This window comes from Sarcophilus harrisii, chromosome 5, assembly GCF_902635505.1.
Source record: "Sarcophilus harrisii chromosome 5, mSarHar1.11, whole genome shotgun sequence".
NCBI classification, from domain to species: Eukaryota; Metazoa; Chordata; class Mammalia; order Dasyuromorphia; family Dasyuridae; genus Sarcophilus; species Sarcophilus harrisii.
Genome location: NC_045430.1, coordinates 198,223,929 through 198,239,966, shown reverse-complemented (window position 1 = coordinate 198,239,966; position 16,038 = coordinate 198,223,929). Strand labels below are relative to the sequence as shown.

At 36.5% G+C, this 16,038-nt stretch overlaps 1 protein-coding gene across 1 annotated transcript in view; it reads right to left on the bottom strand.

Annotated features, from left to right (window-relative positions):
- Window positions 1-9,211: 9,211 nt before the first annotated feature.
- CNTNAP2 (contactin associated protein 2) overlaps window positions 9,212-16,038 on the bottom strand; it is a 2,632,466-nt gene continuing 2,625,639 nt past the window's right edge. Inside the window, exon 24 of the mRNA XM_031941247.1 lies at window positions 9,212-15,163. Coding sequence (XP_031797107.1) covers window positions 14,964-15,163 — 200 coding nt within the window. The 3' untranslated portion in view covers window positions 9,212-14,963. The remainder of the gene's footprint in view (window positions 15,164-16,038) is intronic.

The window sequence follows — 16,038 nt, the reverse complement described above, 5'->3', positions numbered from 1 at the left end:
TGCTTTAAGCTGTAAATCTATTCTTTGCATCATTCTGAACAAGTTGAAAGAAAGACCCACTTGGTTTACTCATCATTCCTTCAAGTCCCCAACTCCTGCCACTACAGAATGAGAACTCTGGATCTTGCATTCAGTCAGGAGGGTGGCAGCTGAGCTAGGGCTGCCTCTCACGTTCTTCCTTTCTTCCTTCATCTATATTAAAGGAGAAATTTCACCTGAATTCCAATCATCTCCAATTAGCTATACAGTCTCTTTGGCTATTTAATTTTCTCCTTAGGGCCAGAGGCTGAGAGTTGCACAGCAGTCATAGACCAAATCAATCAAGGATTTGTGCTTTTACAGCTTTTGGGAACTACCTGTTAATTTATGTATTTATTTTTGATGTCTGATTTTTAATTATTACATTTACAGATAACTTTTAAGTATATCGATTTTATAAAACTTTTGAGTTCCATTTTTTTATTGTTCCTTCCCACCACTTCCCTCTCCCCAAGACAGCAAGCAATCTGATATGGGTTATATTTTTACAGTTATATTAAACATATTTGCACATTAGTCATGTTGTAAAAGAAGAATTAGAACAAAAGAGAAAAAAAGCACAAGGAAGAAAAAACCAAAAAAAAAAAACCCCAAAACAAAATAGGGAAAATAGTATATTTCAACCTGCATTCAGATTTCACAGTTCTTTCTCTGGATGTGGATAGCATTTTCCATTATGAGTCTTTTAGAATTGTCTTGGATCATTGTATTTCTGAGAAGAGCTAAGTTTATCAGAGCTGAACTCTAACACATAGCTGTGTGACCCTGGGCAAGTAACCCCAATTGCCTCAGCAAAAAAACAACAAAAAACAAAACAAAACAAAACAAAAAAAACAATGTTTCTGTATTTTTCATTTCATGACTATGGAGAACTTAGTGGAGCCATTCCCTTACAAAATCTTTTCTCCCTGTCTCTCTCATTGCAGCTGGCAAATAATTATATTTATTATATTATATATACACATACACATAGACACACATAAAAACATTATAAGAGAGAGCCAGTTGACTTTGTCAAATGTTAAACTCCATGTACAATATTTTTCTCCAGTTCAGTAATTTAATCCCAAATGGCAAAATGTAGTTGGCCTGCAGTGATCTGTTTTTGATGAAGTCGCAATGAATCTTTGCAATCACTTTTTTCCTATATGTTCACTGACAATCTTGCTGTTTATATGTTCCAGCATTTAGTCTTATAAAATACAAATCATCTCCCTGTATCACATGAAGTATACCATCCCCTTTTCTCTGGCAAGCTTTGGGGGGCAGTAATGGTGAAAGGATGAGCAAATTATAAAATATATTGTGTTCAGGTGAGGGAACTAGTCACTATTCACAAATGACTCCATAGATGGATTAGGAAGCAGAGTAGGGTAGGGATTTGGAGTGGATATTTAGAATGATGATTCCTTGGTGTAAGTCCATAGAATCTGACTGCAGTTAACTGTCCAAGGGATAACATTCTGATTCTACCATTCTTTTACATGTCAGTGGTAGAAAGATGGGAAATATTACAGTTTCTCTCAGCATTAGAATCCAGATAGCACTGAATTTTGGATTCCAAAGATGCTGTTGTTGTTGTATGTGTTTTTTTTTTTTAAATAAATCTATTGCCAGAATTAACTATCCATAAAATTACGAAGCAGGTAAATGTATCTTTGGTACATTTCTTTGAGTAACCCTTTTGAAGTCACATAATCGCCTTAATTTCCCCTTTCCTATTGCTATCTTTCTGGTTCATTATTCAGAGAGGCTTAAGGTCTCAGCTGACAACTTATTCCCAGGAAGTTGTTTCCTTTTACTTGGGAATTATTGCTAATAAGGGATTCTTCCTTGATCAACATCTCATCTGACACCTGCTTCTAATCAATGATCAAATTGATCCCTCTACTTTATACTGGTCCCAAACTTACTGAAATAGTCTCTAATTGATTTCTCTGCCTCTAATTTTCCTACAATACTACATATTATATACCACCATCAAATCTAGCTTTCTAATGTACCTCTTGGAAGGAAAGAAGGAAACAATCATACATTAAATACTTACTACTTGCCTGGCAATATGTTAAGTGTTGGGCATACAAATACATTCACAAAGAAAGAGTATTTGCTCAGGAGGATCTCGTACTTTGAGGGGTGGAAGAAAACAATTAAAAGGGAGTTGAAAAAATTAAAACAAACTAATACTAGCAGCTAACATTTATACAGTGCCAACTGGATGCCAATAACTGTACTAAGTGCGCTTAATATAGTTATCTCATTTGATCTTCATGGCATCCTTGAGTGTAGTAGTGTCATTCCCATTTAATTGGTGAAGGTATTGAAATAATCAGAGGTTAAATGACATAGCCAAGTTTGCAGAGCTGGGGAGTGGGGAAAAGTTAGTCAGTGAGTAGGTGTGATTCTGAAATCCAAAGCTTAAGGAAATCTAGGTATCCTTCACAAAAGGGATGCTTTATCCCCCATGGGAGAAAAGGTTGAAATTTTGCAATGTTCCATGGTGAACAAATCACAGTGATGATTGGATGTTCAGAATTAGGAGTTAGGGGACACTGAGGGAAGATGAGGAAGCAGTAGAAGCATAATTTTAAAATCCAGAAGGTCAGATTTAACATATATCTCAACATATTTAACATGTATTGGACTACCTGCCAGCTAGGGGAAGGGGTGGGGGGAAGAAGGGGAAAATTTGGAACAAAAGGTTTTGCAAGGGTCAATGTTGAAAAACTATCCATGCATATGTTTTGTAAATTAAAAAAAAAATCTAGAAGGTCAGGAATGTGTTATTTTCCCAGACATTCAATAGTTCCCCATTACCTGCCAAACTCTCAAATCTTTAAATCCATTGATTAAGTTCTCCATCTTCTGTGGATACAATTTATGATGACCCAAAGCAATTATAATAGTATAACATTTAGCTCACTGACTCAAATCACCATAACAAATATTATAATGATCATGAGTTTGAAATATTGTGATAATTACCAAAATGTGACAGAGAAACATGATGTAAGCACATTCTGTTGGAAATGTAGTGCTCATACATTTGCTCAATGCAGGTTGTCACAAACCAATTTGTAAAAAAAAATGAGTTATCTATGAAGCATAATAAAGCAAAGCGCAATAAAATGAAGTATGCCTGTATTTTGTTTGACAGAACCCCCCCCAAGTTATGTTTATTTTCAACTTATTGATGACCAAATCTTATAATTCTTTTTAAATGAGCCCCAAAGTGACCATTTATCACTCCTCAATTTCCTCATAAAAGAATCACGGCTGAGTACTGTAATACTAAAAAAAAAAAAAAAAAAAAAAAAAAAATCCACTGTTTTGTGTGGGGTTTTTTTTTCACCCTAGTCTCTCTTTTTTTTGATTGATTATTTATCAGGGTGGGGAACATCTGGCTGGATGAGGCCCCTGACCCATGTTATTATTTGCTAAGACAACCTCAGGGAACAATGAGTTGAAAGCCAGATATCACAACCTCCCACTGCTTAAGTTTTATAAATTAATAATTTTATATGGTCTGCAAATGATGTTATAAATATCCAAATAACCATTGGCAGAAAAAAGTTTCCCCATCCTGGGATCTATGATATTACAGTACCACATCCTACTGCTTGTTTTGGCTATGTCCTTTTCTGGTCCCTCTTCCCAATTCACTTGAAATTATTCTCTTATCGGCATCTTTTTTTTAATGACCTTAGAGAAATGGGAAACCAGTCAGCAGTCCTGTAAAACAGCTGCTCTGCTCTGATGTATGTAGTGAAGAGGGAACCCAGTGAGTAAGACAATCCAGAAATCTTGAAAACCTCCTTTGGCCAGATCCTCATTGACTCCCACCTTGTGTTTTAATCTGAACACCACAAAGCTAAAGTTGCTTGGTAACCTCCCTGGGAGCATTCCTGCATTCCCTTTCCTGTCCCACATTGGACCCCTCAGTCCTGGCACTAGTGGGTGGTGATGGATGTCTCTACTACCTGTCCTGCACTACTATTTCCACCCACTACTCCTTGGTGTGTTTCCAGTTAAGCGGGTGGCCCTTGGTTAATACACGCATACAGACCCAAAAGGAGCTGCTGCTTTTAACATTCTAATTCATTTGCATTTTAGCAGTACATTTTCCAAAGTAAAAAACAAATATATGGACAGAAAAGCATCCAAACAATGTCTAGTGGTAAGTAAATGCTGACAGTAATAGGCATATTGAGGGGCAGTATCAGTTTCGGAGCATTTTGAGGTTTTCATGCATTTTAGGTGATTAGCTAATTAGTTTCTCTTTCCTACATGTCATGGAGGTGGACCTTACCCAGTCTAACTGGATCTTCATTAAGCCTCCTAGTTCATTCCACTATGGCAGTGCTGGGTTCAGTAATGACAGGTCTGGCAGTAAATGATCCCCAGTCAATATTTCTATGTTCCCACTGACTTAATGGGAATGTCACTGTTGCCGCTTGGGAGGTCAAATTCGCTCTATAAATGTAATTTAGAGCAACTGTAAATTGATTCCTCAGTAATATATTATAGGAGTTCATTGAATTTTTGACAAAGTCCAAAGTATGCTTCCAATCAAATTCTATTCTTTAATCCAATTGTTTTTTTCTCTTTTTTAGTAATGCACCCAGCAGAGACCCAAATGACCAGGACTGAAGCCAAGGATGCTTTGTTTTCAAGGAAGTAAATCACATTTGATGCTTGTCTGCACACACAGCTTTTGTTATGTGATCCCATGAGCAAAAATGTTGGGCTAGTCTGAGGCTAGACTACTAAAAGTGTGAAGTAATTATTTTACATAATACGTAATTCACTCACCAATGAGTCAGAAGGCAGGCTCAGCCATCCATATATTTTCCCTCTGCTGGGAGAATTTGCCTTACCTTCCATTCAGAAGCCATGATGAATTTTCTCTTTCATATTCCTGAAGGATGTTAGACTGGGTTATAGTCTGGGAAATGAGGAAAAGAGAATCAGACTGTTCTTTTAATGAAAACCACCAAGAAAGTGACCTTCAGGAGAAAGGAATTCTGCTGTGGCTAATTTCTCCTTTCACACTACCTCAATCTATTTTTTTCCCTTATTATATTTCATTTTCTTCTTTCTTTTATTGCATTTTCATTATTATATAATTGAATCCTTGGGTAGTAGATTTGTTTCCCCTTTAACATGAATGTTATTCACTTGAAAATTTTTGATATGGGTTGAACTTCAGAATATGTTTTGTACAATCAGATAGATGAGGCAGTGACATTTCCCTCTTTAATTCATCAAAAATGTGAGGATCAAAACTTATTCTTCTGTTTGCCATTTATTCATTTATCTAACCTCTGGACAAGTTACTTAGACTAGGAATTATACTAATTTGTAGTGTAGTCTATATATCTTTTAAGACTAGGGACATCAAAGGACCTGTAGAACCCATTATCCTACCTGGTGCTAACCTTTACAAGTTAGAATGTGATCCTTTTAATTTTTGAGGCAAGTGGAGTAAAGTTATGTGTCCAGGGTCACACAGCTAAGAAATGTTAAATGTCTGAGGTCAGATTTGAAATGAGATCCTCTTGACTTCAGGACTGGTATTCTATCCACTGAACCATCCTAGAATGTAATCCTAAACATTCTCTATTATAGACAAATCATCTAAACATTGTTGAAACTATGAATGTTTTCCATTAATATCATCTTTTCGCATAGTATAAAATTACAGTTTTTTTGCTTGGTATAAATAAAGCATTGTTTTCCTCTAATTTATCCTAACTTTGTCTCCTCTGATTTAAAGAACTGCTCTTAATTCAAGCATCTCAGGTTTTGCTGAATAAATCTATTCATATCTATATCATATTTGTTGGTGATTTTATAGACTTTATACATATCCCCGTTTAACCATTGTTTTTCCTAATTAAAGAGTTTTAATATTTGTGTGCTCTCTTTCCTCCCTCCCCACATCCATTCATCCATCCATCTATCTCTCTGTTCATCTATCCATCCATTCATCTGTCCATCCATCCATCCATCCATCCAATCATCTATCTATTCATTCACTGATGATTTCATCATTCTAGGGAATCCCTCATGAATTCAAATTGGTAACTTGTCTGTAATTGTAGTCTTAGGAATGTCACCAGACACATCCAGAGGTTGTGACTCGCCTCTGACCACATGCATGTGGCAATGACAAGACTAGAAGTTGAATTTTCCTGACTCGGAAGCTGGCTCCCATTACATTATGCCAGACCACCTCCTCATCTTTTTTATAAGAATAATAGTTGGTACAATACCTCCCAAGTTCACTAGAGAGGATAACTTTAACCCTCTAGGGGATCAGCAAATGAAGTTCCAGGCTTAATGTCAAATTACTCAGGTATCCATACCTTTATATTTCCAACTGCCCACAATGAGGAGTCCAACTTTAACCCTCTAGGGGATCAGCAAATGAAGTTCCAGGTTTAATGTCAAATTACTCGGATATCCATACCTTTATATTTCCAACTGCCCTCATTGAGGAGTCCTCAGATTTCACTTAGTTCCCACACTAATTATCCCTTATCTTTTCCCCTCCTTACTCCTGCTGGGGCAATTTGGAATTCTCTTCACCTGGGCTTACAGCTGTCTGTCTTTCAAGTTGAGTCCCTTCCTTCTCTAGTTTTGTTTTTAGCCCCATTCAGCTTTTATTTCTCCAAATCTGGTTCTTCCAAAGGCAAGCAGGGCCTACCAATAGTCCAAAAAGATGTACTTTCTTCCAATCCATCCTTCAGGGAGCTAGAAGTTCATTGTTTGATAACATGAATATTGGTGATTGACTTTTTTTTGGTTATATATGTACATTCATTTTTTTTTACATATTTCTTTATGAATCATGTTGGGAGAAAAAATCAGAAAAAAGGGAAAAATTATGAGAAAGAAAAAAACAGAAGAAAAAGAAAAAAAAAATGAACACAGCATGTGTTGATTTACATTCAGTCTCCATAGTTCTATCTCAGGAGGTGGAAGGTGTTTCTATCCAAAGTTTATTGGGATTGCCTTGGATCACTGCACTGCTGAGAAGAACCAAGTCTGTCATAATTAATCATCACACAAACTTGCTGTTACTATATTTTCCTGGTTTGGCTTGTTTCACTCAGCATCAGTTCATGTAAATTGTTCCAGGCCTTTTAAAAATCAGCCTGTTTATTATTTTTTATAGAACAATAATATTCTGTTACTTTCATATACCATAACTTATTCAATCTTTCCCCAATTGATGGGCATTTCATTTTCCAATCCTTTGCCATCATAAAAAAGGGCTGCTACAAACATTTTTGCACATGTGGGGTCTTTCCCCTTTTTAAAGATCTCTTTGGGATATAGGTCCAGGAATGACACTGCTGGATCAAAGGGTATGCACAGTTTTATTGCCCTTTGAGCACATTTCCAAATTGCTCTACAGAATGGTTGGATCCCAGTTTCCTCACATCCTCTCTAACATTTGTCATTATCTTTTCCTGTCATCTTAGTCACTGACTCTTTTTAGAATACATGAATTTTTATTCGGTGATGATTTGGGAAGCAAGACTGTGCAGTCATTCCTAGGGTGCCAACAGGCTATAGGACAAAAAGGTGATTTTTTATAGCTTGCCACTTGTGAAAATTAACTAAAAAAATGGGGAACAAGAGGAGAGAATTGTATTCATCATGAAACTTTTGACTGCTTTTTTCTTTCAGAGGAAAACTGCCTTATGTGTGGAGATAAAGTTTTGGAGGGATTTATTTGCAGAGAGACCTTCCATCTCAGGGATAATTAAACCCAGAGGCATCTCAGGGTTTTAGCTGAACCTGCTGATTTCTGTTTGTTCAGCAAAAAAGCAGATATGTATACCAATGAATAGTTTGCAATAGTCCCCCACCCCCTTAAATGTTAACATTCAGAATGCACTCATTTCAGGACCAGTTCCTAAGGGGCAATGAACCTTAGATTCCTGGCTCCTTTGCCCTCCAGCATACAACCTATCATGTCAGTTTTATAGGCAAGCAAAATGACAGATTGAGACAAGAAATTCTTCCTTTCTGGTCACCTGGTTAGTTAGTGCAGGGTTAGAAAGAATAATGAGTTGTTCTGACATGAGTAGATATTAAACATAGTAAACATTCATATAAGAAGAAATTCTTAGAAATCATGTTGACCTAATCCCTCCTTTTCTAGATAAAGAAAAATTGAAACCCAAAAATGTCATTTGCCCAAGGTTGTACAGCTAGTAACATACAAAGAACTAGATCTCAAGTCTTTGAGTTCCCTTAATATATTTTGTACTACACACAGGTGCTTCCCTTTTCCCTTTATTTAATTCTGTTGTCTTCTTAAGGAACTTGTCATAGTTTGAGTTTTTTTAATGAGAGACATCAATACCTAGCAAATCATGTATACAAAAGTATAAATATCAATATATTATATCTCTGGAGGATTTAATTGGGACAGACAAAAATGGTTACTATTCAGAAATTTCATTTATTCTACACATTCAAAAAATATCTAGAGTTGATAAAAAGAAACTCCCAGCAATATAAAGCCAAAAAAAGATTTTGGAATGAAACTGATTTTCTAGATTCTGTGTGTCTATTGCAAAATCCTCTCTTCTATACTTTAAATAATGACCAGGGGCTTCCATGGACATTACCTAACTTTGTGTAATTGCCATTTTAATAAATAGAGTATAAAGAATCAAATTTAGAATCAAATTGCCTTTAAAGTATATAAAGAGAGAAAACATGCCTAATGAATTAAAAAAAAGTCAAGAGGGAAGAAGTATAACAATTGATGGTTCCAAATGAGATATGAATTTCCTATCTTTTGATAAAAGCTTTGGGGAGCAGATAAATCTCTATTTCTTTTCAGAGGAGGACTTCCTCATTAAATGGTGACCTTAGTGATATTGTATATTGATATCCTTTAGCTGAAAGAGAATGGTTTCCCCTTTCTTGTCAACTCTCCCACCCCATGAGATGGTACAAAATACAAAGAGACGGCTCTTAGGATAATTAAAACTATTTTGAATTTTTTATTTATCAATCTGGTTTCTAGTAGAATCTTAGTTAAAATGAAAGACATTCACAAAGAATATCAGGCATAATATAACATACATAATGTCCTTCTTTCCTTCTAGTTTACATGCTGTTGCTTTTAGAGGGTGCAATTGTGTGCTATTTCACTAGAATGGAACCCCCCTCCCAATTGCCTGCCTGCCTTTTTTTTTTCCAGAACTAGAATTTAGTTCATCTTTTCAAAATTGTAACCTCTGCTGTCACCATGCTCATTATAAAAGAACAAAAAATAAACTCTTCCTAACCAAATGGAACGTGGGAATGGTGATGCTTTGAGCTGAAACCTTGGTAGAACCAAGACAAGAGAACACGTTTTCCCAGACCTAGATTCTGGCTATTGTGCAGATATTAACTGAGATTGGTCAATTTTGAGATGGAGATGAGCTGAGTGGATTCTTGCTTAGGGGAACTTTTACCTAAATGTCGAACTGGAAACACCTCATTCTTTGGCAGTCTGTGACAAGTAGGAGTAATGGTCAGCACCCTTTCCTCAGGCTTGTTTGGCAAAAAAGTTTTGAAGTTTCATACATCTTAGATAGCTGCAAGTGTGAAAGCAGAGTACTTGGAAATAATCCTGCATGTCAGAGAGGCTCCAAGCAAAGTTAAAATGTTGCATTATTTCATACAGATTCTTCGGAAAGGTTGCATGTCAATACAGCCAAATATCAAGTGAGGGACCTTGGAGGGATTAGGGGATATAAGCAGCAGCAGTCTTAGTTTGGGTTTTCAGTTCAGGGGCTTATTTATCTCACAGAAGATTTAACTTCTCAGACTCGCATGGGAAGAGATCTTGGCAGATTTCAGCTTTCTTCTGTTTTTACTGGATTCAGTATTCAACAGATGCTTCACTATGTCCCATTAGTTGCCTCTTGGCCCATCCCATTTGGCCTTCACCCTGCACTACGACTAAAATTTTGTAAAAGCCTTGTAGTCAAGATGCAAGGACACCTTGCAATTCCCCTGGGAGGTAGGTAAAAATCTGCTCTAGCTAAAATATTGGGAATGGAGACAGCATATTGGTGACAGAAGCAGCTGAGATTCTGGCTCTCTGTCTTCCTCTGACAGGGCCATGGAAGCTGCTTTCAATACTGAAAATGATGCTTAAAGTGATCTGGCATCCCTGGTCAGTGGGCTATATATAGTATCCTTCTGGTTTGTTTTTCCACATTCCATGGAAAGGTTTTTAAGGGTTAGGATGAGGTGCCACTTAGTTCCAGTTAGGTAATTTACTTTTATCTGGTTTAGACTTCCTGGTTGCTAGCATACTTGCAACCTACTTACCAAGAATACTAGTTTAAATTTCCAGATTATTGCATTTATTTGGGAAAATGTTTAGTCGCTGAAGGAGAAGGAAAACTGGAAAAGAATCCAATGTGAATCCAAATCTTGTGGGGCTAACAGGACTTAACTTGATCATTTCGATCTAGGCATGTTGAGTGAGTTCCAATTTTGGGAGGAGGAGAAAAAAAATCGGTGGGATGAGAGAATGGAACAGATGAGACAAAGGAAATTATATCCCTTCTTTTTTGGTGATCTACAGCAAGTTTGTATTTTGGTACCCTGTTACCTTTCCCCTGAGTTACTTGCCTGCCCCTTCTGATATTGTTTTGCCTCATCTGGTGACCTAGATTAACTAGAGCAAGGGACAAATATGGGCTCCATTGAGTGTTGTGTGTGCAAACAGTTGATGCTCAACAGGTGCTAACTCCCAAGGGCTTACTGTTTGACTAATGCTTGAATGGTTAGAGCTTCTTCCTATTGGGTGTATGTACATCATATGCTTATGGAGAGGTTCCCAGCAAAGTAAGCATGATGATGATGATGATTGTAGCCCTTGTTCATGGAAGGACAATTTGGGGCAAATTTTCCTATGAATAAGCCTTTGCTTTCTAAGTTTTTTTTTTTGTTGTTATTGTTGTTTGAGCAATTGATGGATTAACTTGAATACATGCAAGGCAACAATAAAAATGCAGTCCCATAAACACAGGGGGATTAGAGATCAAAAGCTGGAAGAGATTTTACAGACTATCCTAAACTCATTTTACAGAGGAAGAAATTGAGGACTAAGGAGACTGAATATTTGAAAGTAAATCTAGACATGATGTAAACTCAAGTCCTCTGCCTCTAAAACTCCTTCCATAATACCTTGCATCCTCCCTTTGCACCTACTTTGAAAGGTGTGTAATTTCATCATTAAGTTATCCCCCAAAGCCCTTCCTGGACTTTGTAGGGAGTTTCATGAGCTGTTGTGGTAGGAACACCCTTCTGGTGATGAGTCACACTGTATTTAACTAGACTAGCCATCAGAAGAACCATCAGGTTTTGTGGTCTGAGCCTTTCAAGCTTGGTTGAACCTGACAGAGTTTGAACTCACTTGGAATGGTTTTTAAGAGCACAAGGTGACTTACATGACTGTAGGAAGTGTCAGATGAAGGTTTTAAGTTCCTTTATGATTGCTTTGTATTTAATGAGACACTTAATAAATGTTGAATTGAATATTATCATGAGTTTCGATTGAGTGTAATAAAATCTGTTCCAACTTGTTGACCTGTATTGCTTCTGGGTTAAGGGGATGTGCTTTTTGTAGGTATAGCCTTAGAACAGCACCACTTTATATGCACAAACTAAACCTCTTAAAAACCTGCATTCTCAAGTTATACATAATAAATCCTCTCCTACTCCCATGATTAGCCAAAACAAATGCTCATTTTTGAAATCTTTTAAATAGCTTATCTGCCAAACAGTATTTTTAGGTAAATGATAAAAAAAATACTATTTGATTTTGTCATCAGGGACCTTTCATATATAATTGAGTTCTGTTGGTTATAAAGTGGTCAAGTGAGATTAGATACTAGAATTGTTCTTCAAGGATATATGGGAGATAGGGAATTCCATCTCTTTTCCCCTCCAAATCAACACATTGCTAATGGGAAATTCATTGACAATGGCCTTTAAAAAAGATTTGGGAGTTCTCAATCTATAACTTTGAGAAACCAAAGATTTTTTTTTTAACCATTTAGCATTTACCTACCATATTAATTTTGTGTGGTTGCTTATCTTCTTTATCCAGGGATATCCCGGATCCCCAACTAGATTATAAATTCTTCAAGAATTGTATTTTGAATGCCTTTGTATTTTCTCTGTGGAACAGTTACTTGATAAATATGATTTGATTAGGCTGTTCCTGTTCACTTAAGATTCATGACAATTCTGAGGGTCAAAATATCTGGTGATATTGACACATTTTTCTTTACTGCCTACTGATATCAGGAGGAAATATGGAAAGGTCAAAGGAAATGAGAAAATCATTTTGATATTCAAAATGTTGATTTGGGTCTTTCTATGACCAAATCTTCTCAGAGAGAGGTCTAATGAGGCAGAGAATTAGGTGAAAGATGTGTGATGAATAGAAGAGATGCTGAAAATATTTTTTACATGGGGCTTATCTTGACAGTATTTGTTATCAGCAAAACAATAAATTTAAAAATAGGTAAAAATTTAAAATACCTGGAAAATTTAAGCCTCTTTTAAAAATTTGTTTTTCCTGATTTAAGGGACTCCAGCATGGTAGGTAGGCATATTTTTAAAAAGTACATTGATGTTAACTGTTGGATTCTTTTGATAAGAGTATTGAAAAATAATCATCCTTGTTGAATTGTACTTAACAGATTCTTATGTGAGTAATGTGAAATCTTAGTTGATTTGATAAAACCTTAAGGAAGCAACTTAAAATAGAAATATTCCCTTTAAAAATATAGAAATATTCCTTTAAAAATCTCTTTTCAATGTTTCCTCAAATTTAAAGTCTATATAGACTTTAAGTAGTTATATTCCAATACTTAATCACTTGAAATGCAATATTTAGTACATAGCACATATGTTCTTGTAAGCAGCTCTCTTTTACTTCAGATCATCATCTCTGGATAAAATGAAATCTAACCACCCAAGAAGAAGTCATAATCATCTTAAGATTCATGAGTATCCCAAATATCCTAAAAAGTTGTAATGGAACCATTTCCAAATTCATATCACTATGCAATTTTTGTAGTATCCAACAGAACATTAATATCTTTATTTTTCTATTAACATTCCCTTTTAGAAAGGAGAACTAAACAGTGAACAGTTTTAATTAAGTGGTTCCCATTTGAAGTGTATGCCATTAGCAGAGGATGTGTCGGAGAGGGTATGTCAGAATGATCCTACATGTTGGAATGTAATTCTGGAAATAACCTTTATGTCAACCTTTACATAAATGAGTCCTCTTTTTGGAATGTCTCAAGTCAAAATGTGCAAAATATGAAGGGTAAATTTTATTAGGCAGACGGTAACTAGCTCTAGCCAATCACATCTCTTGCCATCATTTAGTTTTGATCCCTCATTGCAATCATTATTCATTGAGTCTATGGATGGGAACTCCCAGCTGTTGTGTTTGTGACAAATGCAAGGTTCAATTGTAATTGAGCCTGCGTAATTCCTTAATTCCCTACTGGGCAGTGTGTTTGCTTTGGCCAGAAGATTACTTCAATGACTTTAAAAAGAAGATGGTGTTTTCCAATTGATTCTTATGTATAGAAGTGAGTCAATCATTGTAGTGAATTTTCATAGACATTGTTTTAATCCCAAACACACTTACCGCATTTTCCTTCCAAGAATAAGTTGGCCATCTTTTGGGTCATACTTCTGAAACAAATAATTTTTTAAGATGTGCTTAAATTCACTTCAGTGATTGGCTCACCCTCCTAGCATAGTGCTGGAAGGGCATACCCCTCTGGGCAGGTATATATAGAAAGGAGAATGAAACTGGAGACTTTGAAAGAGGAAGGGCTTGTTAAGGACAGTGACCTACTCTATGCATTCACTAGGCAGCACGACAGGATTGCTACTTTTACTACTGTCTATAAAAGAAATAGAAGCAAACAAACCATAGCATTTGGCTCTTAATTCCCTACTATGTATACATACAGAATATGCCAGTGTATCACAGGAAGAGTGGAGGATAAATCCCATAGCCAAAGAGAGAGAGAAACAGAACAGAGCTAAGACTATGTACTTGGAACAATATTATTTCTCAGAGCTTAATGAAAAAATCAAAGTAACTTTTCATAATTCAGATTATTCCCTTCCCCCCAACAGAGGTAACAATGATGTTTGGTTTTACATCACTGCTAAGTATTGTACAGTCTTGTCCTTCAACAGCCTGGGTCATATGAGAGCCCTCGATGTAGTCGCACAGGTCAGTGGCCCTGTGGACATTGGCAAAAAAAGTGGGTTGTTTCCCTATGCCCAGCTCCCGATTTACAAGACGCCAAGTGAAATGTGATGTAAACAAGCTCTAGATACAACAATAACCCATTAAGAATTAACTATATGTGGAAAAAAAAGAATCATTGGAGGCCATATATATATATATATATTTGTCAGTTGTTCTCAAGACAGAAATATCCAAATTCTAAGGGCGCCTAAAAATGTAGAAAATGGGCCCTGTTGTCATAGGTATTTAGAACACCTCTAAACACACACAAAAAAAAGACAGGTATTACTGACGGATTTTAACCAATGTGGAAACTCTAAAAGCATTTTCTTCTCATTATTTGTTTGGATATAGAAGGAGAGACAGAGCTGAATATTAAAAAGTTCTCATTTTTAACACCGTTTTGTTCTCCAGTCCCAAGGATTTTGTCTGTCCCTTGCTTCTCCGAGTTGTGCTGATCTTTGAAAGATGTGCTCAAGAGTCCGAAGCAGAGTGCTTTGCCCTTTCTTTGAGGTCCCCCTTGCGCCCTCTTCCCTGCGTCCCCCTGCTTGCCTTCCCTCTCCCCTCCCTCCCGCCCCGCCGCCAAGTTAAGCTCGCTCCCTCAGATAAGCCACTCTTTTTTGCTCTCATCAATGGTCTCCGTGAAGTTTGGGTCGTGGTTCATGATGGCGGCGTCGGCGCTCTCAGCGGACTCTGCGCCCTTGGCTTCGTTGGTGTGGTAGGTGCCTTTGTGGCGGAACATGTAGCGGATGAGGAACACTAAGGTGCAAAGGATGGTGAAGATGACCACGGCAATGACACCTGTTGGAAAGAGAGGGGGCCGAAGGTTACATCAACGTTCTCTATGACCCCTGGCTCACCTGTCTTCCCTGTCCCAATTCCACCAATTCACTCCAAAAAAAGAGAAGAAAAATAATAGTTTTAGGATCAGAGATTTAGAGCTGGAAAGAACTTCAGAGATCATAAAGTCCAACCTCCTTGTGTAATAAAAAAGCACACAAACAACTAAGAGAGGCAGTGGTCATACAGGTAGTAAGAAGCAGACCTAAGATTTGACCCAGACTCCCAATTCAGTACCCTTTCTCTTAAGTCTTTCTTCTGCCTTTTGGTTTTTATTGGATTTTATTTATCTATTTTTTGCATTTTATTTTTTGCAAAGAAAGCTATACTAGTAAATATGGCTGAAACATAAAAAATCATTATCTCAATCACAGTTCCATATAAATTTCTCATAGAGTTTCTGCCTCTTAATTATTTAAAAATTTAAATTTAAAATTAAAAAAATTAATTAAAAATGATTAAAATTTAAAAAAAAATGCTGATATTGCAGAAGTTAATTGGCTAAAGACCAAGTGATAAACTTGATCCAACTAAACAATGTCAGAGAGCAAACAAATCTTTATAAGAAGGGTTTGGGGGAAGAGTTATTCCTAATGATATGATAATAATAATAGTAATAGGTTGGATTTATATTGCCCTTTGTGGTTTTCCAAGTGCTCTGTGCATATTATTTTGTTTTATGCTCACAGCAATCCTAGTAAGTAGCTCAATTATTATGTCCATTTTAGAAATGCAGAAACTGAGTCAGACAGCAGTTAAGTAACTTGCTCAGGTCACAGAGCTAGTTTGTGTCTAAGGTCAAATTGGAACTTAGGGCTTTTTCACTCTAAGTTAAT